Raw genomic sequence first — 22540 nt, 5'->3', positions numbered from 1 at the left:
TTGGCAGTTTTTTTTAAAGATATTAGTACCATATAAGAAAGGAGATGGGCCGTTTGAATCGGTGTACTTTGCTGTCACTTTGCTTATCTACAGCAACGGAATGGAAGCATTGCCATGGGATTTTCATTTTATATTCATAAAACGTTTGTTGTTTCAGAAGAAAAAAACATGAATGTACAATCGATAACTCAATTTAAGTTAAAAGTCTGGTCTCGCAGATAGGTCATCATTAATCTTTGAAAGTCAATTAACACAAGAATATCCTCACACCAATGAGGCTAACTCTGCTGCTCTGATGATTTTCAAACATAACAACGAAAGGGCCGACTAGACACAGCCAACTATGTTCATTCTCTTTGAGGTATTGAAATTGATATTGCATAGGATTTGTTTCCCTAGTTTGATGGGTCCATGTATTCATTGCGCATGTCCTTTTGTAAGCCGCTTGCAGGTGGTTCGTCTCGTTTCCGTATCGGTTGCTAGCAAAAAGGACCGAGAGCAAATGGCTGTGGCTGTGCCAAGAGCTAGGGGAACATTTCGGTTCTAATTTTCCATTTTTCGTATCACGGTTTATTTTACACGGCAATCGGTTGCAAATATAAATGTATAAAATGCAAATGTGTCGAGTGTAGCTTTGTGTGTACGATTGAACATGAACGCTGTTTCGGTTCAATGATGAAAATTTATTAGCCGAAAGATAGTGATCATAACACATATCAAGCAGTGATTAAAAATATCGAGCCCTTTAGCGTGCCTGGTGGTAGGTATTTATCAAGCTTGTACCATTCGAAGGGTAGAGAAAACCTCGTAACTCGTTCTAAATACATGTGGAATTGTGGGGCGCGGTTATGCTTTAGGGGTAAACTATTTATTTCTCACTTTTCTTGAGGTTTATGAAGAAAGTAAAATCGAACCTGATTTCGACCCCGTTGAGTGGAAATCTGTGTAAATTTGCCAGGACGCGACTGTACAACAAATTGCTGCAATAGTATAGGAATGTTCAACGTTGATTCTTTTTGAGCAGGAAAAGCACAATGTTTTCACAATTGATGTTCATTTATCACAAGCGTTAACTAGCAGCATTAGCTGATGTGACTAGAGTGTGTGCCATTTTTTTGTCGGTGTGAAAAATACAAGTGTAAGTCATGGATCAGCATCAGTCCGTTGCCTTGAAGGAAACGTATACGCGTCCCGCTGGTGTAGAATCATCCAACACGCATCTTTTTCGTGCAAACCATACAAAACCGCCTGAAATACCTGTCCGTGTCGGTGCAGGGAGTGTTAAAGCACCAGAAATACCTCCAAAGAATCTCACGAAACGACCAACCACTATTGGAGCTGCCAGCAAGGATGAAAATATTCCTAGCGCTGGTATGCTATTATCGCAACGTGTTGCACCAAACCGTGCGCCTCCCTTGCCGCAAAAGTTGGCAAACGCTGCGCAGGGTAGCATCAACAGCACTGCAATTATTCAACCAGCGCCACAACCCGTTGGTTCTAGTGTGGGAGTGTCTGGAGGGATTGCTGTAACAACAACAACAACAACAGCAGCAGCAGCGGCATTGGTAGCTCCTATGCCAACTAGGACTATTGATGCAATAAGCAAGGATCGTCCAGTTACTGCTAAGACGTCAAAACCTGCTAAGCTAGAAGATTATGGGTCGGAGGATGCTCTACGAGGCATTGAGAGCGGCTTGCGAAATGTTGAAAGAGCCATCAAAGAGCAAATGAGCTTACGGTCTTCTGTAGAGTTAGAGGAGCACCAAAATAACATCACGCATCAAGTAAAATATGGACGCTTGGATCTGATGGGCAAACATACAAATTCAATGGGATCAGCCACGTCTTTGGATAATCCGTTTGATGCCGCGCCAGCTTCTGCTCCCGGCATTGCACAAGGGTTTAAGTTTGATCGGTTCGATCAGAATCCCAAGCAAATCGGATTGGAGCGTGGTGTTAGCATGGAGAAATTGCGCTACGATGCTGGTGGATCAGGCTCATTTCACGATCATAGCTCGAATGGCACCGAACACGTCATGCCGCAAAGACCGATGGACCATCAGTTTCGGTCGCTGGATCGCCATCTGCCGCTCGAATTGCAGTACGGAAATAGCCAACAGCAGCGGCAACGTTCACAAGAAATGGAATTTATCAAACAACAACTACTTCCTGTTATTGCACGAAACAAAGAAACAAACAGCTTAAACCGTCAAATGGGACTTTCTAAGGACGATCTTCGAACAAGAAGACGCTCATCTCATGATGAGAGCCTTTTTTCGATGAACAATTCAGGTAAGTGTGGTCAAAAGTTTAGTAAGATTTAAATCGCTTAACAGGATTTTGCGCCAAAGTCCATTTTATGTAATCTCAATGTTAAAAATGAAAAAGACCACCTAAGACATCTATCTCGGATTGATACTTATCCCATGTTATACATATAGATGTGAATAGGTGATACACATAAATAATTTCAATTGTAACTACTTCCTTGATTTTTACTAGCTCCCCGAATGAAAGAGCAATGGGAGGATACAAACCAGTCGGTAATGCAACGCAAAACCCAACTAACGGCAATGCTTGGCGACTCTCAAAGGTAAGCAAATGTATCATTTATTTGAGGATTTAGTTTTAATAAGGGCTTCTCTCACTCGTTGCCATGTTTTTGATAACCCTTTAGATACGAAGCAAAGCGCCTGGAAATAGACGCTTGGTTAAGTAGGATGGAGACAATAACGGAACGGATGGGACCAGTAGCAACGACGGCCGACGTATTGGACATTCAACAAAAAGAGCAAAAGGTAATGTTTGCCAACTTAAATAAACGGAACCCGAACAGCTCGAAAGCGTTTAGGACCTAATCAGTTGAAATCGTAACGGGAACACATATTGCTTGTTTAGTCGTTTCATGCGGAGCTGCATAAATTTAATCATCAAATTGAGTTATTCAACCAACTGACCCAAAAGTTAATATCAGTCTACCAGTGTGACGATACATCGAGAATTAAGCGTATGACGGAATCAATCAACTTGAGGTGGGTAGCAGAATATCAGCAACGTGTGGTTAAAAGTATAAGTAATTTATAAAATCATACTTTTCCATGTATCTCATTTCTCATTAGGTACAATAACTTAAATAACTCCATCATATCAAGAGGAAAACAGCTTCATGCCGCCATCCATTCATTGCAAACATTTGATCGTACATTTGAACAGGTAGGACATCGTTTTAAAAATATTCACCCACTCGATATAGTTAGCATAGTGTTACTACCACGAATGGTGATATTGTTGAGGGATTCTGTAAAACAGCTGATACATATGCTACATAACTTTTATTCGACTAGTTTAAAAGATATGAGTATTACAATTTTAACATTTAAATCTAACTGGTTAAGGTGATCGTAATTTCCAGCCCAAATTTCACTAATTTTCGTGTAATTTTGCAAGTAGGGGTGGTTTTAGTCACATAATTAATTATTTGATATGATGCTGATGGATAATAACAGTTTTAAACCTTTAAAATGGTTTTAACGTTCAATAAAAAGGGAAATTATTTGATATTTGATAATTGATGTGTCAAATCAGTACAATTTTCCCAAAGAACTGTCAAATTTAGAAAGAATTTAAATCTTTAATTGAACATTTTAACCATCCCCTTGGGCGGTCCCGTGGTACAGTCGTCAACTCGAACGACTCTATAACATGCCTGTCATGGGTTCAATCCTAGAATGGACCGTCCCCCCGTATCAAGGTGTTGTATCGCTTACACCTTACTTTTTATTTTTAACTATCCGTACAATTACATTAATTCTTCACACTACCAGCAACGTCCGTACTCCGTCACGGTTCGTAGGAGAGGGCCTCGAACTTCCATCTCCTTGTACCCATTACTAAACGTGCCAATAATCGAGGGAAATTTTTACTTTTTTAAATTATAATTCACATACAAATTTTCAAAATGTTACATACACTACACTCAGCATAGAATATTGCGTTGCTTAATACTTTTCACTTCAAGTCACAGCCTCGCAATCGATGATACTATTTCTACGCGTAGCCTTTTTTGCGAAAGTCGCTAGCAAAACTTAGTACAGAAAATACAGTTTCGCTAGCGCCGATTTTTGTTTTCGCTAACGACTCCTTAAGGAATTTGAGGAGGATACGCCGCAGAAGGGGTTGAAGAGGGAAATGAGACTTCTTTCATGATCCGAATATGCAAATTAAAGAAAAGGTTTCTTAGAGTTGCAAAATCCGAATGCTTGTGTTATGTTTGGAACATTTGTACTTCATTTAAACACTTATTAAACATACAAAATAAATAATAAAACACAATTAACAATCACAATAAAACGTATACTGTACGGTGGCCGCGCACCAGCCGCACCGAGCGCCCCTGCCGAGAGCTCCTGCTCGATCGGCTCGCAAACACACTCTAATCGTGCAGCTCTCGGCACACACTAAGCCTTGCGCTGCTTAGTGTGTGCGATAGTGTGCGTGTACACTGTTGTCCTCCTGGACGTTGACCGTTGGCAGCGCAACTGCCACGGCAAGTCCAGGGGTCGGCACAGCTTGTTTATTCAATGTTCGGTCCGTTTTATACCCCCGGAATCCCATACAATTTTATGGTTGTTAGTGTATCCTTTCCGATGATAAATAGTACACTTACGCGTGAGTGTCGCATGTTAAAGTTTGTTACGCATTTTTATTCCTCTTTACATACAGCGTACCCGGTTTCTAGTTTAAGGTGATCGCACACCTCGCGAATTTTGCAGTTTGACACGTTCGTTACGGAATTAATGATCGTGTACGTAATAACTATTGTAAGAAAGGTGTCGTATGTAAACAGTGTGACCGTGCGCTCAGATATCACGAGACAATTTCACGTCAAGAATCGTGAAAAAATAGCTAAACTCAACATGTTAGAAACATTTCACGCCAAAATGTATGTAGGGGAAAGCGGGGCAAAATAAGCATGTGGGGCAAAATGGACACCCTCTATTTAAGCATTATTTCACTACAAAGATACTGTCCAATGCTCATAATGTATTCATTAGAGTGTTCTATAAACACCATGTATGTTTCATAATCCTTACATAACAAATAACTAAGAAAAATGCAAAATAAGATTTAGTAGCATATTTATGTAATTTTTGCCACTTCGAAAATAAGCTTAAACCAGTGTCAACGGGATGTGTTGGAGTTTTACATGATATTTTTAAAAAGATATGATATTTCTATATAATCTGAGGAAAGCAAGGAGATTGAATGCGCATCCTTACTAATATAACAAAAAATATAGAAAATGCTTCACGTGGGGCAAAATGGGTAGTTACGCTTGGGGCAAAATGGGTAGTTACGCTCGGGGCAAAATGGAAAGATCCCAAGCGCCACAGATTAAGCTTAAACGACTGGAAAATTGAATATCCATAGAAAAAAAAATGAAAGCTCCACAGCTTCATTGGTTTGATCAATAGATGGCGTATTAAAACTGATTATTATATTGCTATCTTTTTCTTGCAATGTGTTTCGACAAGTTTCATCTTATCATGACCTATATAGTCTTCTAACTTTCTGAGCAAAAATCTATATGAATGGTCGTGTGGTCAGATACGTGGGTATCAACACCAACGACCATTACTCAAATCTTACTTGCTTCAGTGCTAGTGGTTTCCGTTGGAGTTTAGTATTTAAACAATCGTATCGGCGTTCTAGTTCTAGCGATGCATAACTTCAATGCGAAACCATACAACAGTACAGAGGAAATGAGTAAGCTCTTCTCCAAGCGATGAAGCTCAACTGGTTGGGGTATCCCACAACAGAGAGCGCCACCAGCTTTTTCGCTATTTTTAGAATGCATGAGTCGTTTGCCGTCTGCTAAACGAAGTCTTTCTAGAGAACTTGAGTCGTTTAGAAGCCGTTTAGTGGTCGTTTAGTGGATTTGTGGCACTTGGGTGGTCAACTCGTATGACAAAAAACATGCCCCAAATGGACCGTGCCCCCATACGTAGGACTGACTATCGTGCTAAACCCGCTAAACAAATTCGAGCAGTCTGCGAGCTCGCATGAGGCCTCGCACTTCATACAACTTCATAACCCCAGCGCCCAAACATTTAAGCAACTTGCGAGGGCAAGCAGATTTTTCGCCCATAATTTTAGCAGATATAATTATAGCACCAAAAAAAAAAGGTTATAATGGCTCAAATTATTGCCAGCTAAATTTTCAAAATTTGATATCAATTTCTGAAAAAATCACCAAAATTGATTCATAATATACAGGCGTCCCCCGAGTTACGACCCCCTCGAGTTACGACGATTCGCAGATACGACGATTTTGATTTTGACAGTTGAAAGTTGTCATTGAGACGAAATTGGTATATTTTTTGAATTGCTGTGCTTATAACCGTTACAAACACATTTCCATAGATTCCACAACTCTCCGGTCTTGAATTTCACCTGTAACACCTGTAATTTATAATTTCGAGCATGAAAAACTGTCCGAAACCCTCGAAATGATAAGGGGTAAATCAATAAACCATTAGTAGTACAGGCAGGCCTTGACTGTCAACGGTTGAAGTGCCATAGAAGAAGAAGAAAGTTTTATCAAAACTTTATATACATTTGAAAAAATAAGAAATTTGTGATAAAATATATACTTTGACTTATTATCCGTGTTATTTGAGTATCCTGTCGAAGTCGAGTCCCGATGAGCTCGGGCACTCGACTGTTTTTAGACTTTGTTGTTTTTGTATAGACTTCTCATCGAATATCATCTAATATCATCGATTTTGGCTTCACGTTTCGCGGAACGACGCTATTTGGTGGAATGTCTGGTTGCAAGGTGACACTGAGCCGGTGCTTTGGCACCAGCCGAACATAACAACCGAAACAAACTAACGTATATTACAGACTGCAGAATTGATATCCCAGATTGCAGATGCTATTAGCTTAAGAAAAAAAACTAATAAATACTGATTAATACTAAATGTTATAGATTTAATCTAAATTGTCTTCTTATTTTTTTCCCCCAGTTCCTTGGTTGGCTGAGTGAAGCTGAATCTTTATGTGAAAACACTGAAACCGAAGCAGAAAGGAATCCGCATTGCTTAAAGGTAATCATCAATAGAATGATATTATAAAATAAGTTTGAAGTTGTTCCTACAAAACATAAATCCCGCTAAACATTGCGAGGGTTTCGAGTAACATCTCGAGGTCGCATGTAATTTCTTAAAATTTTAATTGTTATTTAAAAAATTATATTCTTTGCTTTTTTTCACCGTAATTATCACTCACTGCTCGCAAAACAAATTCGGGTAGTCCAAGGCCTTGCACACCATACAACTTCATAGCCTCGCATTTAAGCAGCTTGTGAGGGCAAGCAGTTTTTTGGTCCATAGTTTCAGCAGTTATACAATGCAGTTAGCAATTATTGCACATCGCAAACAGTTACGTCAGCAAACATTATACAGTAGAACGTCGATTATCCGGGGACAGATTAACCGGCGGGTGGCTTAACCGTGCGCATAAATGTGACAGCTGTTCAAACGTATAGCGAACATTTGCAGCGGTAGTCAAGTGAACAACCTGTTTTTTGTGCAGCTCTGTAAAGGCCGGGCTACATTGATCGTACTCCGTAGTGTAATTTTTGTGAACGCGTACGCCATCTAGCGGTGGCGGGTTGAAGCTACATGCTGGTATAATTTATCTGTCAAAAAACGTTTTGGGTCGAGGAGGCTATAATTTTACCCAATGATGGATAGATGTTGGAAGATGGGGAAAAATGTTGCCCAGCGCTTTGTATCAATGACGATTTGTCCAACAACAACAATTAACGGCCTACTTTGTTGCAATTTATAGGCGTATATCAACATTTCAAACGGCAAACAGGTAGCCTGGTCGAAACTTGATGAGACAACAAGTATGAATAATTTTGACACATAAATTATACCGACATCTAGCTTGCGCTGGTCGTCGCCAGATGCGCTAGTGAAAATAAAAATTACGCTTGCGAGTACGATCAATGTAGCCCGGCCTTAATTTTGATTTTCACTAGCGCATCTGGCGGCGGCTGGTGGAAGCTTTTTTTGGTCATCGAGGGAATGGACCTGCCGGATCTCAAAATTAAGTAGTTTTTCTATCGTTTTCCATTGCAAAAATGGATGCAATGCGTGCAAAACATGTGTATCTACGTTTTACAAAACTTTTCTCCTCCGGTTTTAGTAAAAAACATGGAAAAATAACATATTTTCTGAAGCGGCTCCAAATTGTTTGGCAAAATGCTTCGGTCAGCCGCCGCCAGATGCGCTAGTGAAAATCAAAATTACACTTGCGAGTACGGTCAATGTAGCCCGGCCTTAACGTGCTACCGCGGAAACGATGCTCATGCTGATACTCGAGTATCTCAATTGACATTTTCGAGCACGAATAACCGGGAATTCGAGCAAAGTCCCTTAAACTGGAGTCTTAAACTTCCCTTAAACTGCACCAGTTCAGTTCAAGGAAATTTTGAAAAAGTTCTTTAAAATCAACTTTGATACGACTTTCTCGTTGTTTTTTTCTAGATTCGCTCCGAAATGATGTTTTCTATCGTTACAGTTGGCCATGTAACCACTTTATATTTAAATAATATCCATTTTTTATAGACTAATTCCCTTGGCAACATTTCTGGATTTTCCTATTTATTTTAAAAACTGTGCTCATATCCACTCACAAAAACATTTTAATATTAAGTTGAAATTATTTTTTATCCGTTTTGGTGTGCAAACATGTTCAAAAATATTAATGCAAAAAAACATGAAACAAATCGATTTGTTTCTCTTGCTACAAAATTGTTCGTCCATACGATTTGGCAACAAATGTTCCCGCAATTTTCATAAACCCGGGCCTTACCCTACACCTGCACCTACAAAGGAAGAAGATGGTGCACCTACACATAATTCTAAACGTTTGTTCGAGTCTTATCTTGTTCGATAGGTGACAGAACGCGGCCTTAGCTTAATCATGATGAAATGCAATATGATGTTGTGTGCAATATGAAGCAGACCACAGTTAGACCACACCCTAATATGTCAAACAAAATTGTGGTTTATGACCAGAGTGACCAGAAATACCGATTTATCTGTATTCCTACCGATTTTTTATACGCCTATTAGCGCGTGGCCACGGAGCTGAAAAAATGTTGAAAAATTTTTCAACTTTGTCAAAATTGCTTGTCAACTGCAAAAAAGAGCTTTTCCCGTGGCCTTTCGCTTACAGATGACCGCCCTAAAACTAACGATTTTCCATTTATCCTACCGAAAATCACAGATATTTGATTTTTCATTCGTTTAAGCTTAATCTGTGGCGCTTGGGATGCTATTTCAAGGATTGTTAACCACATTTGTTACTTAACGCGCTGATACACGTTTGTTTGCCTGGCACTTTTTATCCGTTAAAATTTAATGTTCATAATAAGTAGAAAATGTCAGTTGCGTGGATTCCGAAAATTTCTCGTCAAAGAAAGTCATTTAAATTTGAATTTGAATCTCGCTGTCGGCGGTTAAAGCTTACCCGACAGACAAAGAGAATGAAATTTTCAGGCGAGGAGAAGGTAGAAACACACGGTGGGGGTCCGGCCCAAGATCGGATCCGAAGTCCGTTGTTTTTCTGCTGATAATTAATGAATGGCGGATGGAGCGCTACCGCAGGGAGAATGCGCTCTCTTGCTCTTCATTTGGCACAACAGTCGCTGCCGGTCAAGGCCTGCCTGTACCCACTAGTGAAGTGGGCTTGGCTTTCAGTGACTTATTGGTACCATAGCAGGATATTCAGTCCTACCTATGGGGGGTCGGTCTATTCGGGGCTTGAACCCACGACGGGCATGTTATTAAGTCGTTCGAGTTGACGACTGTACCACCAGACCGACGCTCTCTTGCATGCCTTTAAAATACACGAAGCGCTCTCACTGAAAAGAACGCTCGCTCGCGCTGTTTCATTGTATTTTCCTCATACCCCTTCCTTTCCGTTTCTTCCCGAACAAGCTGCACTAGTGCGAGCGAGACACCGATACCACCATGCCGCTAGGAGAAAACCAAACTGAGCGCGCAGGCTGAAAGTGAACGCACACATTCACACATGTGTAATTGTGTGAGTGCAAAAACTGTGTGGAAAACAAAACACGCTCGCGGCTCTGCGTAATTCCGTGTATTTCCAACCGTCTCCCCCTGCTTCTACATGCCCCTCGTCTGAAAGTCGCACACTTTTTTATTCTCTTTGCTAGTAGGATAATCATTAAAATAATTGATTAAATTTAAATTGTTGCGTTCTGAACAGTGCTGCTGCCGAAATCTGCCAATATAATCTGGCCACACTGGCCCGCAGGGCAAAAGCTCGCTCGAAAGGTCAACAACCGTCGCAAAACGTCAAAAACGACCGTCGCCAGCGCCTCGAAATCGTTGCGAGTTTCGTTCGCTGGCGACGTCGGTTTGCAGTACATGCGACGCCGGTTTTGACGTTTTGCGACGGTTTTGCGACGGTGGCCGCCAAAAGCTCGCCTTGCCCTGTGGGCAAAGTGACCAGAAATACCGATGTATATATATTTGGGTTTGAAGGAAAAAATCTCAATTTTTTGTAATCATTGAACGATGAAACTCAGCCAAACAATCAAATCAATCTAAATAATCCAGCGAAAATCAAATTACAGCACGTACGATAAAATCGTATCCAATAGAGCACTGCAGTGGCCCTAAGCGTGGAGCTCCAAGAAAAAGAACTTGCCACCACTGAGAAAAAAGAATGAGCATCTTAGTTATTCTTTGGTTTAGAATTCCTAGTACCATTTTCAGATCAACACTTCAGAAAGACCTTCATTTGTGTAACCGCTGAACCAAATCTAATCCATATCCTAAGTAAAGGATGCATATTCTTTTGATATGGAACTTTAATTTTGCGCATGAGAACCCCCCCCCCCCCCCCATCACGCTTAACACTTCTTTCGCTTTCACTTCTTTCAACTCGAGTTTCGAGTTTTAACCTACCGAAAACTACCGATAAAATTTTGATGCGCCTACCGAAAACCGCCAAAATAATCTGGCCACACTGTGCATGGGAACCAACCGAACACTCATGTTGTGAATAAGCCTTGCACAGCAATTTGTCAACAAAACGGGAGCAAAATTCAGAAAAATATATTTTTTATCCAGTGTCTGGAGCAATAATTTGATTTCGTAAACTGAACATCATTAGTTGACGAATTGTTTACATTAACATAACAAAATAACGACAACTACGGGTGAAGATCGTGCAGTATAAGCGAATAGACATAGAGACTTGAAGTGGGTGTTGGTGCTATTTGCATATCGCATTTCACCCACAGGGTTTAGCTCGTGCTTAAGTTTGTAGAACATGCTCATGCGCAGAGTCGTCTATTGTCGATCTTTTTGCAACTTTTAATAATTCTAGGTGTACGTGCGGTGACGGTCGTGAATGGTATTTCTTTCCCAAATAGGAAATGGTACCGTGAATCAACACAATTTTGTGCTGACTTCCGATTTTAATCATGTTTTTGCTCTCTATTTTTGCCTGCGCAGGATTTGCAATCTGAAATCGACGCAAACCGCAAGGTTTATGAAGGATTGGATAATACTGGACGTAAATTGCTGCGCTCACTAACTTCCCAGGAAGATGCAGTGATGTTGCAGCACAAGCTAGATGAAATGAATCAACGCTGGAATCATCTGAACTCGCGCAGTGCTGCCATCAGAAATCGGCTGGAATCTAACTCTGATCACTGGAATGCTTTATTACTTTCGTCGCGCGAGCTTACCGAATGGGTAATTCGAAAAAATACCGAACTCACCTCAATCGGTTTTGGCTCAATCAATGGAGACTCCAACAGTTTACAAATGCAGCTGGATGAACACAAAGCATTTCGCCGGCAGCTTGACGATAAGCGGTCAATCATTGAAAACAATCTAATGAATGGAAGGCAATACATATCAAATGAATCACCACTCTCTGATACCAGCGATTCCGAAGGTTCATGCCGAACGAATTGAGAATCAATTAAGACGATGATTAACCTTTCGTTTTCTTGCATTTCACAGCGATTGACGAAACAATGTATATTTCTACGGAAGAGCAAAATCGTATCCTCAGCCGAAGCATACGCAGAGAGGTCAACAAACTGTCGGAACAGTGGAGTTTGTTGATTGAAAGGTGTGATAAATGGAAGCATCGTCTGGATGAAAATATAACGGTAAGCAGTTGAAAAGCCGCTGCCGGCTATAATATATGTATTTTGAATATGTATGTATATATATATATATATATTTTTTTTTTTTATTTTTGCACAGAAAATGCGCCAGTTCCAAAAAATCTTGGAAGATCTAAGTTCGCGAGTAGCATCAGCCGAGACAATTACACATTCATGGACGACCCCAGCTCCTGGATCAGACACAACAGAAGAAATGCAACATTTGCAGCGTTTGAAAGACAAACTTACAACAGCAAATGCACTACTGGATGACTGCAACGAGCAGCAGAATTTTTTCTCGTCTTGTCGAGTAATTGTTCCGAGCCCTTATTTGGCAAAACTAGAGGACATTAACACTCGGTAGTATATATTAGATACAAGGTATCCTGTCACTATATTTATTATTCGTCTTTGTTGTCTCTCGTACAGTATGAAGCTTTTGCACATTGCTGTGGAAGAGCGATTCAAGGTACTGCAGCAAAGTATGCAAACAACTGCCGAAGATGGTATAGTTGGGAGCCACCATGAGGAGGGTGGCAAATTTTCAAAACCTCTTCACATTGCCGCCGGAAGTTCGACTGTTCCAAACTTAGAGAAAAGTGTCCAAATACCATGGGAACGTGCAGTGACACCTGCTAATGTGCCTTATTATATCAAGTAAGTTTTGGATTGTTTTATCATGCAGCCATTGCCCTTACTAATTGTACAATATTCTTTCACAGTCATGAACGCGAAAGCACACATTGGGATCATCCAGAAATGATAGAACTAATGAAATCACTGGCTGATTTGAATGAAGTCCGTTTTTCAGCATACCGTACTGCTTTGAAGCTCCGTACTGTGCAGAAAAAGCTAGGTATTAAAACACAAAAGATTAATTTTTATATTTGAATTTAATCAATTGATTTAATTCAATATTAATTAACATATTTTTGTTCTAGCGTTTGACCGTTTGAATATGAGTGTAGCGATTGAAATATTTGACCGATATGGCTTACGTGCACAAAATGACAAGCTAATTGATATTCCCGATATGACAACGATTTTAAATTCATTGTACACAACGCTTGAACCCATCGATCGAGCAGTAATGCTTGATTTAGCTATCAATTGGGTTCTCAATGTGTACGATTCACAGCGTACGGGACAAATAAGGGTGCTCAGTTTCAAGGTAAGATAAGCATAAATAACCTAAAATCGTAATTAAACTTCCAAGGTACATGCCAGATCCATATAAATGCTTTTGTTTCGACATTAATCAACCATTTGTACATTTCTATTTGTTATGTAGGTGGGTTTGATTTTACTGTGCCGTGGCCATCTGGAGGAAAAATACCGTTACCTTTTCCGATTGATTGCTGACCTGGAAAAAAAGGTGGACCAACGAAAAATGGGGCTACTGTTGCACGATTGTATACAAGTGCCCCGCCAGTTGGGAGAAGTTGCTGCGTTTGGTGGATCAAATATTGAACCTTCAGTTCGATCGTGCTTCGAACTCGCTGGAGGCGTTAATCAAAATGGAGAGCTGACGGAGACAGCCATTGAGGCGCAGCATTTCCTTAGTTGGCTACAACATGAACCGCAAAGCATTGTATGGCTTCCTGTACTTCATAGACTTGTTGCAGCTGAAACTGCAAAACATCAAGCAAAATGTAACATATGCAAGGAGTACCCAATTGAAGGCTTTCGGTACCGCTGCTTGAAATGTTTCAATTTCGATATGTGCCAAAAGTGTTTCTTCACTGGTCGCAGCACAAAGAACCATAAGCTCAGTCATCCTATGCATGAATACTGCACAACGGTAAGTTAAAAATCTCTTAAAAATATGCTGTGTGTTCCATGCAGATCAAGATCAACTTGCGGGTTCTTGCAATTTGCTGATATTGTATGTGTATTACGAACTTTTGCAGGCTACATCAACAGAAGACGTTAGAGATTTCACAAGAGCATTAAGGAACAAATTTAAGAGTCGAAAGTATTTTAAGAAACACCCCCGCGTGGGTTACCTTCCCGTTCAAAGTGTTTTAGAAGGAGACGCTTTGGAAAGTCCTATACCCAGCCCGCAGCACGGAACGCATACACTACAAAATGATATGCACTCCCGTCTGGAAATGTATGCTTCTCGATTAGCGCAAGTTGAGTGTGGAACTAGATCAAATTCTACACCGGATAGTGATGATGAGCACCAACTGATTGCGCAGTACTGTCAAGCATTACCCGCTGCGAATGCTGTTGGAAATAGTACGGGAAGCGGTGGGCCGAAGTCTCCCGTTCAAGTGATGGCTGCAATGGAAGCGGAACAGCGCGAAGAGTTAGAAACCATGATAAAGGAGCTGGAAGAAGAAAATGCGAATTTGCAAGCGGAGTATGAGAAACTTAAGGCAAAGAAAACAAGCACACCCATCACTACACCGGACGAAGGATATAAAACTCCAACATCGACATCTAATGCCATTGTCTCATCTGTGACCACATCATCATCTGGAGGATCGGTAAATAATATTATAAATAACCTTAAAATTAATGAAAGGATGTCGAATGAAATGCATTTGTTACTCCATAACGTCGTTTAGGACATGGTTACCGAGGCCAAACTGCTCCGACAACACAAAGGACGATTAGAAGCAAGGATGCAAATATTAGAAGACCACAATAAACAGTTGGAGGCACAGTTACAACGTCTTCGACAATTGCTGCATGAGGTATTAATTAGATTTACTTTTCATGCAATTTTACATTGTCTTTTAAAACATTTACATTCCGAATTTAACAATATGTTTGTTTTACATTTATTATACGTTAGCCAACAATTCCTAAACCACAAACGCTGCAAACTCGGTCCGTCACAGCATCACAACTGAATACCGATTCGCCGGCCAAAATGCAACACAATGGACATTATGATCATAAGATATGTTAGTAATGTGTTGTGGTTAATAATATAATGATTGAAACCAGTTTACAGCTGACTGTAATTCTTTTGTTTGCAGCTTCGGAATCCTCTCAAAAACCAGCTTCATTTTATGGCGCCGTCGGAGGAGGCAGCGTAAACGGATTCTTGTCAATGGCAGGCGAAGAAATGAGGCAACGTGAGCAATACAGTGTGGATGCATTTGATAAGACGGGTGCTGGAGTAGCTGCTGTCACCAATGCTTTTGCCGCCAATAAACCTGCTGGATCTAATGGAGGTGGCGTTGGTATTGGGAGTAGTGGTGCAAATAGTAATATCATGTCATCCGAATATACTATGGATGAGCGACCACCTCCGCCACCCCATTCAAGTTTGTTGCACATGGCCGGTAAGTGTACAATTACAAGTTAGAAATGGCAACAATAATCAAATCATAACAACAATAACACTAATGTTTTCCTAACGCTTTCTAACCTACTAACTACCACATTTTTCTGTGTGATCTGTTTGTTGTTTTTTTTTCATGCTACATTACGTATTGCCCTTATAACATATCGGGTTTTGGCTTCTCATATAATGCAATAATATGCTTGGAACCGATCCCGTCGCCGTGGCACCATAATACCTGCAGGAAGAATACAGTAAATAAAATTATTTATCTTATTCTATGTTGTACTTCTCGCATAGTCGCAGTTATTAAAAGTAATTGCGTAGACTATTTGATAAATTTTAATTTCTCGCTTCTAGAATATAAATTTAGTAAACAATATTGTAATAATTTGTTACATTATCTTCTTTTGTGTTGTTTCACCCCTCATCAGACGACCTCAATAAAGCTGTGGAGGAATTGGTGCACATCATGACGACGGAGTCAAAAGATGATTTGCAAAACGATAGCACAAACGTTGGACTGCAATAAACAATAAGGTAGTAGTGGTAGTGCGTATCGCTAAAAGATAGTTAATGAACCCCATTGTCTAATTCGATCGATATCCTATTGGGAAACATAGTCATGCATATCCTTTACGTATCATGAAATAATTACAGGCTTTTGAATTGAATAGCTAACATCTAGTAACAAACAGGCATCATTTGGAAACACACACGTTGCTCCAATTGCCGATTTCACACTCGATAGCGAAGTTCGTGTTTCACAAATATTTATATTATTATTATTAGTTATTGATCCAAGTATGATATCCATCATTGGTACGGACATTATCTATTATACAAAGATATATCCTATATACGAAAAATATGCATACATGCAAATAATTTTAACAAAGCCACATAGCTTACCTTCAGCTAAATAACCATTCATATCATATGATGCATAATGTTAACTATCGTAAAAAGGCAAAAAGAATACGCGCAACAACTGACGATACGTTTTTCATTCATTTAATTTATGCTGCGTTTTCTCTGCTCAGTTTAGCAAGTTTAACAAAGCGACTTTTTAAAGTATGTTTCGTAACATGTTATATATCTTGTATGCTCTTGTATGAAAAGTGTAGTAAATCATACTTTCCTGTTGGTTTTGTTGCAATCATTGCTATTAAAGTGTTATTTTCATCAGATGATAAAACAATGTGAATTGTATTGAATAATTTTAATTTTTTTTTATAAAGATTTCCATAAATAGATTTCAAAAGATGGCATTCTATGTAATAAAAGAAGGCAAAATAGAAACACCAAAAATAATTGCAACTTATCAGCGCGTAACATTTATTTTGCGTGGTGATTTTAATTAGTTATATTAAATTATTCGTCGAAAAAAATATTTGTTTATTGTGAAGACAAGTAAACATCGTTCTAAAAAAGTATTAACAAAAATGCAATACATTTCGCACATAATGATTCAACATCGAACAGTTTAAAATGTATCGTTGTGTAGAGGTGACCATGATAAGAAAATGCAAATAAGTCGACAAATGAATGTATTCCGACAATGAAAATTCAACATTCAACTCTGTTCAACGAATTTTGTGCTTTGTCGTTTGTTTAGCGACTACCATACATATCAAAGACACAATAACAACTGGAAAATAGCGTAACAATCTGATCGATTAAAAGTGGATATTAACTTGAAGAATAAAAAAACAGGATAATAAAATGATTAAACCAAAACAAATGGTGTCAATCGCATTAAAGCCGGGGGACACTGCCCGTACTCGCTGGTGGAATTTCGATTTTCACTAGCGCACCTGGCGGCGGCTGACCGAAGCATTTTTCTAAACAATTTGGAGCCTCTCCAGAAAATATATTAGTTTTCCATGTTTTATACTTAACTTGGGCAATAAAAGTTTTGTTAAAGGTAGATACACATGTTTTGCACGCATTGCATCCATTTTCGCTATGAAAAAAAGGTGAAAATATTACTTTATTTTGAGATCCAGCACGTCCATTCCCTCGATGACCAAAAAAAGCTTCCACCAGCACAAACCAGATGCGCTAGTGAAAGTCGAAATTACACTAGCGAGTACGGCCAGTATCCCCCGGCCTTTAAGTTTACGGAAAGGCAACGTGAAAACGTCATACATCTCACAAAAGTTAAATCCAAAATGAAATAAGAAGGATCGTTTAGTTATATGTCGTACTACCATACAAAAGACACTCTACTAACCTTTATATAGACATATCTTCCATTTTTTTACAAACCGGATACTCCAACTCCATAAATTCTCGACATTAGTGAAACATATTAACAAACCTGTAATGCCATCTTTCTATGTAGACGCATTGTTATTAAAACATCCAAACTAAGCAGTAGTTAAATATTCTTATGACATTAACAAAAACAAAAAAACATTACCTTCGCATTACCTGTACTATTGCACTCCGGCAAATAACATTTTCTAAAACAAGTTTGACTAGTATAAGTATTCAGCGGTATTTGAAATTATCGTCTATATGTGCGAGTGCTAGTGCGATTCCTAAGCAATTGTTTGAAGAGGGCCCAAGGAAAACTCTATACCTATTACACATAAACGACACGAACATGACAGGGAAACAACAATGATAATATTCGTCAGTATAATAAATGCTTTGATCGCAATGTCTTACATCTCATGTTGTATTATCAACAGCAAACATAACATATTCAGCAACACTAGTAGATGAAGAATGTTTTAACCCCCGGTGCGTGCACTTCAACTATGCTTTACTTAATTTGAAGCGAAAATCCCATAGGATAAGTGCACCATTGATTGTAAACCAACGGATGTAGATTGATGCTCAATCTCGAAGGAAAATTATTGCTGGATAAAAACACAACATTATGGCATGTTTAAATTGCTTACAAATATACTAAGAATAGAAGCTGTGCGACGGTATACAACTAATCATCCATGCAAGATAGTAGTAGTTGTTGCATACAAAGGAATACAGAAACAAAACTCAATAAACAAACAATGATAGAACAAAACAGTTTAACATTTTCATCATTTATAAAATAAAACAAAGGCATTAAAACGCAGTTCAACACAATCAATTGACACAAGATACCGGTTTAGATATATTTTCTTTTGTATGCAGAGCATAGCATGTTTCGCATGTTGCGTGTTGTGGTTTGTTCTTCGTGTTTGCTGGTACAGGTTGTATATGCTTTGATCTCAACAGCAAACTACTCCACTGCGTCAAGTACTTGTTTCCATCCCCTGGATATAATCAATGATTGTTACATTTTACATACACCATATCAGTTTGATTTTGTGTTGATTTAGGACGAATGGTGGTGGTGGTGGCTCAACGATACAGCTGTATTTCGCTAAGTAAACCATAAATGTGATTTACATTATGGTGTGAGAGTGTGGTTTTGTGTGAACTACTGCAGAAAATGTACGTGGATGAGAGGTGTTCAATGCTGAGCTGGTGTATAATTTATAGAGGCAATACATTCTCCAAAAATCAGTTCTCCATAACAGTAGCAGTCAGTTGCTAGTGTATAGAGTGGGAGGGAAGAGGGGGGGGGGGGGGTAAGGTTTCTAAAAATTTGATATGTCTTCTGGTTTTGCTTTAAACATTAGTTTATCCATGAATTGTCTTCCGCGTTGTCTCTGAATGCAAAATTTGAAGTAATCCTTTGTCCCTGTTTTTCTCTCTATTTGCTTACAATGCAATGCATGGCGACACGACGACACTAATCGCCATCTCTCTTAACCTACTGGTTATAACGCCAGTCTATAGTCTTTGCATTACACGATACATAAGGTACATCCCTCCTTCGGTATCATCATTCGGTTGATATGTTTTGATTTTTGTATGTGTGGGTGTGTGCATTTTTTGTGTAAGAGCATGGTACGATAAGGTAATTTGCACACGAACACACGCTAAAAAATCGTGTGTGATCATTTCGAAATCGTGTATACGTGTATAATGTATAAGCATGCATGGGGGCACTATAAATATAATGATATGTATTTATGTTTCTGTACTCTTAATTTCACTTCTGATCTGATCGATTTCATCTCATCTTAGGAATTTCTACTGTTCTTATCTCTTTATAACACGTTCGACACATTCGAGTAGCTCGAGATGCACATGGGAAATCAAAAATAACACTAAACTAAATAACTAAACTTTATGTATGACAGTATTTCTTAAAGAAGCTAATGGACGTGAATTGATTCCGTTGGTTACCAATGCTAGAGTTTTTTTAAATTTTTTTTGTTTTTTTTTGTGCTACTGACATTAACAACCTTCTTAGATGGTTGCTTCGTTCCGTAGTGTCCTTTCCTCTTTTAGAAGATTCGCTGCATCGTGATGCAATCTGTTCGTTAGCTTTACTTGCTGTACTCAACAACAATATATGCTTCATTGAAGCGAAAATCGTATCGAAGTAGAGGCTTGGGTGACGATCATGCAGGTTTGGATCATGATTTGTGTCAGGATTTTCAATTGGCTTAAATGCTGCTCATGCAAAGAATAATTGATTTTCTATGTTAATATTTCCTTTCCAGCGAGCAGTCATCCATAATTGATATTTGTCTCATTCGCCAAACTCCATATCGTTACGGCAGGCTCTACTTCTTTTCTTCTCACGGAAGTCTAACGAAACATGTTCCTGATGATATAATAAAGTAAAATAACTTTTTTTTCTCTTATGGTCGTCAAGATTCACTGGTAACATACGGCATATGCCTCACTGACTGGTAACAGTGAATGATAGAATTATGGTTTCTTAATAGCTGAAACCTTCCGGTGAGCCTAAATAAGAATAAATCTGCGGTGTTAATGGTAGTAAATAATAGAAGCTACTTCTATACGGCAGCTCGGACGATACTCAGTCTAGGAAGCCAGTGTTGACGAGTTTCTCTAGGAAAAACTTTACGTCACCCAGCTCTGAATCTTTGATACCGATCGATTTTAACATGCCCAAATCGCCGTTCTCCACTGCCATGAAAACTGATCGTAAATGCTCGAGGTCAGACCTGCAAACATCAGCAACAAATGCGTGGATTAATGCAATGACACATGGGTACTACACACATCACTCTAAAGGCCAGGAGATTTCATCTTTGACGAAGTTTTAGAATAAGAGATTAATGGGAAACTAGAGGTCACCTACGACATTGAGACGTTATTAAGTTATTAAGTGATATGAAATTATTACGATTTTGAAAGTCGCTTGAAGGGCAAGTGTTGTAATGAGATTTTAAAACGAAAGGGTACGAATACGAATATTTTACAATCTTTACTTGATCAATGAAAAATGGTTGCCGATGGTGCTTTAATGAACAAATTGTACATTACTTCGTTTGGGTATAGTAAATTTATAAAAAAGTGGTTACATGCAACATAAAAAAACATAAAAAGTAAAATTTTACTCATGCTTTTGCATGTCTATTCAACTCAAATAAATATTTGTTTGGGGGTTTGTAGAAGATACGCACGTAAAGCATCGTATATCAATTCATACTCATGTAATCAACGTCATATTCATTCGAGTTCTTGAAGAATTTAAGTTACTCACCGCATCAAATGCAGAGCGGCTCCAAAATCTTCGATGGTTTGCGATTCACTGAGAGCAATGGCCACTTTTTCCACACCACCAAGTGGTGCTAATGCGTCACGCGCTTTACTGCCGAATAATTTTTCCAGATAGTTAGGACCGTGTGATGCCAGCAAGCTTTGTAAGAATGATGCTGTTTCCTCAACTGGTGGACGCTTTGCTGTAAACGGTGCTCAGAATTAATACATGTCACACAACGACGTCATAGAAAATGCTGTAGGTGTAGTAGTAGTAGACCAGCCTTGCTTACCTGCTGTACAAAGACGCATATCTTCGTCATACCCATCGGAGCAATCGGGCGCACCGTCGCACAGGTACTGTATGGAAATACAATTTCCATCGCCCGGGCACTTGAACGGCTCGTATGGATGGCAAGCCTCTGCCGCAGGAATGAAAAAAAAAACATAACAAATTGCACATAATCAATCGTTCCAGCCAACATTTGACGCGTTAGCGAAATGGTAGACGCCCTTTTTTCAATATGATTCATACTTACCATTGCGCTTAGAAACAGCTGGCATATGCCCGTAGAGTCTACTTAGATCGATTCCCAAAATCGCCAACGGGAAGGACACAAAAAATATGTTTCCAAACCACAACCAGTTTGTAGGAGCCATGATTAAGATGGGAATCTCTGGCAAGCAGAAGTTGTCCCAAGGATTTGTATTTAAATTGCAGTATGTTCTGTCGCAGTGTAATAGTATCTTTTCGTTGCGCACAAACACTGCCCACACAGCACTGTAGAAACTGTAGCCCCACAGTAGGGCAGACAGGTCGGATGGATTATTTTTTAAAGCCCACAATATCTGGAAATGGTAACCTTGCTTTCTTTGTGGGTCGATGCTACGCGTAAAGCAATGAGATACTACGCAAAGTTTTAACTAAACATCTAAACTATTTTAACAGCCTCCAATCACAACGGGTAACGAAAGCACTGTAACACTGTAAACTATTCGTTGAACGGAGGATGCTCGTTCTCCGTCCGTTTGCCGAATGGTAGCCGTTCGTGTCATGTGCCGATGTTAATGTGACTACGCGAAGCTAGAACATTCTTGCAATGGAAAAGGAAAATGTCAATGGAAAAACCCCACGATAAACGAATGGCACGAGCGTACGCCAACGCGCTACGAACTCCGAAGTTGTCGTACTTGCTTTGCCCTGTGTTATACGAAAACGAAGCAACTAGACGTGTTTGCTTGGAGCTCCTGCAATGTTATTCCAATAACTGTGATGTTTTATATTTGGATTTTTTTTGTTTTAGTTAAATAATGAAACATTTTTGTATTGTTTTTTAGGATTTTTTATCAAACTAGGAAATCTAATTCCGACTTTTCAATGAAAAAAGCTATGTGTTAAAGGTCGTCATGAAGGAGAATATAACTTGCTTAAT

At 39.2% G+C, this 22540-nt stretch overlaps 2 protein-coding genes across 9 annotated transcripts; one reads left to right on the top strand and one right to left on the bottom strand.

Annotated features, from left to right (window-relative positions):
* The first annotated feature begins 475 nt into the window (after positions 1 to 475).
* Positions 476 to 18566, top strand: LOC1279683 (dystrophin). Of its 8 annotated transcripts, none has more exons than XM_061654192.1 (19): positions 476 to 760; positions 1068 to 2292; positions 2503 to 2593; positions 2678 to 2798; positions 2899 to 3032; positions 3120 to 3213; positions 7029 to 7109; positions 11565 to 12012; positions 12081 to 12232; positions 12330 to 12589; positions 12659 to 12886; positions 12952 to 13085; positions 13171 to 13400; positions 13521 to 14030; positions 14140 to 14721; positions 14803 to 14931; positions 15033 to 15144; positions 15220 to 15528; positions 15962 to 18566. In XM_061654192.1, exons 2-19 carry the CDS (start codon positions 1146 to 1148, stop codon positions 16057 to 16059), a joined length of 4860 nt encoding a protein of 1619 aa, XP_061510176.1. In that variant the 5' UTR covers positions 476 to 760; positions 1068 to 1145; the 3' UTR covers positions 16060 to 18566. The 8 variants fall into 8 exon arrangements, 7 of the variants coding, with proteins under 7 accessions (XP_061510176.1, XP_061510175.1, XP_061510174.1 ...); XM_061654191.1 differs by having other exon boundaries at positions 1025 to 2292; XM_061654190.1 differs by having other exon boundaries at positions 900 to 2292.
* A 64-nt stretch (positions 18567 to 18630) lies between these two features.
* LOC1279682 (IDLSRF-like peptide) lies at positions 18631 to 22540 on the bottom strand. Its single transcript, XM_319449.4, has 4 exons — positions 21647 to 22540; positions 21401 to 21529; positions 21112 to 21310; positions 18631 to 20569 (listed from the first exon to the last, which is right to left on the bottom strand). The coding sequence occupies exons 1-4, from the start codon at positions 21765 to 21767 to the stop codon at positions 20422 to 20424; spliced, it is 597 nt and encodes a 198-aa protein (XP_319449.3). The 5' UTR covers positions 21768 to 22540; the 3' UTR covers positions 18631 to 20421.

The sequence above is a fragment of the Anopheles gambiae genome, chromosome 3, assembly GCF_943734735.2.
Source record: "Anopheles gambiae chromosome 3, idAnoGambNW_F1_1, whole genome shotgun sequence".
NCBI classification, from domain to species: Eukaryota; Metazoa; Arthropoda; class Insecta; order Diptera; family Culicidae; genus Anopheles; species Anopheles gambiae.
The sequence above is the reverse complement of the archived record's forward strand: the minus strand, read 5'-3'. Positions and strand labels throughout refer to the sequence as shown.

Excerpts from the sequence above, each read along its gene's own strand:
- LOC1279682 (XM_319449.4), bottom strand. The coding sequence starts at position 21,767 with ATGGCTCCTACAAACTGGTTGTGGTTTGGAAACATATTTTTTGTGTCC. Across the intron at positions 21,311-21,400 it reads TATGCGTCTTTGTACAGCAG|CAAAGCGTCCACCAGTTGAG; the intron begins GTAAGCAAGGCT and ends CACCGTTTACAG. Across the intron at positions 20,570-21,111 it reads GCCGCTCTGCATTTGATGCG|GTCTGACCTCGAGCATTTAC; the intron begins GTGAGTAACTTA and ends TGATGTTTGCAG.
- LOC1279683 (XM_061654192.1), top strand. The coding sequence starts at position 1,146 with ATGGATCAGCATCAGTCCGTTGCCTTGAAGGAAACGTATACGCGTCCC. Across the intron at positions 2,594-2,677 it reads ATGCTTGGCGACTCTCAAAG|ATACGAAGCAAAGCGCCTGG; the intron begins GTAAGCAAATGT and ends ATAACCCTTTAG. Across the intron at positions 14,031-14,139 it reads TGCATGAATACTGCACAACG|GCTACATCAACAGAAGACGT; the intron begins GTAAGTTAAAAA and ends GAACTTTTGCAG.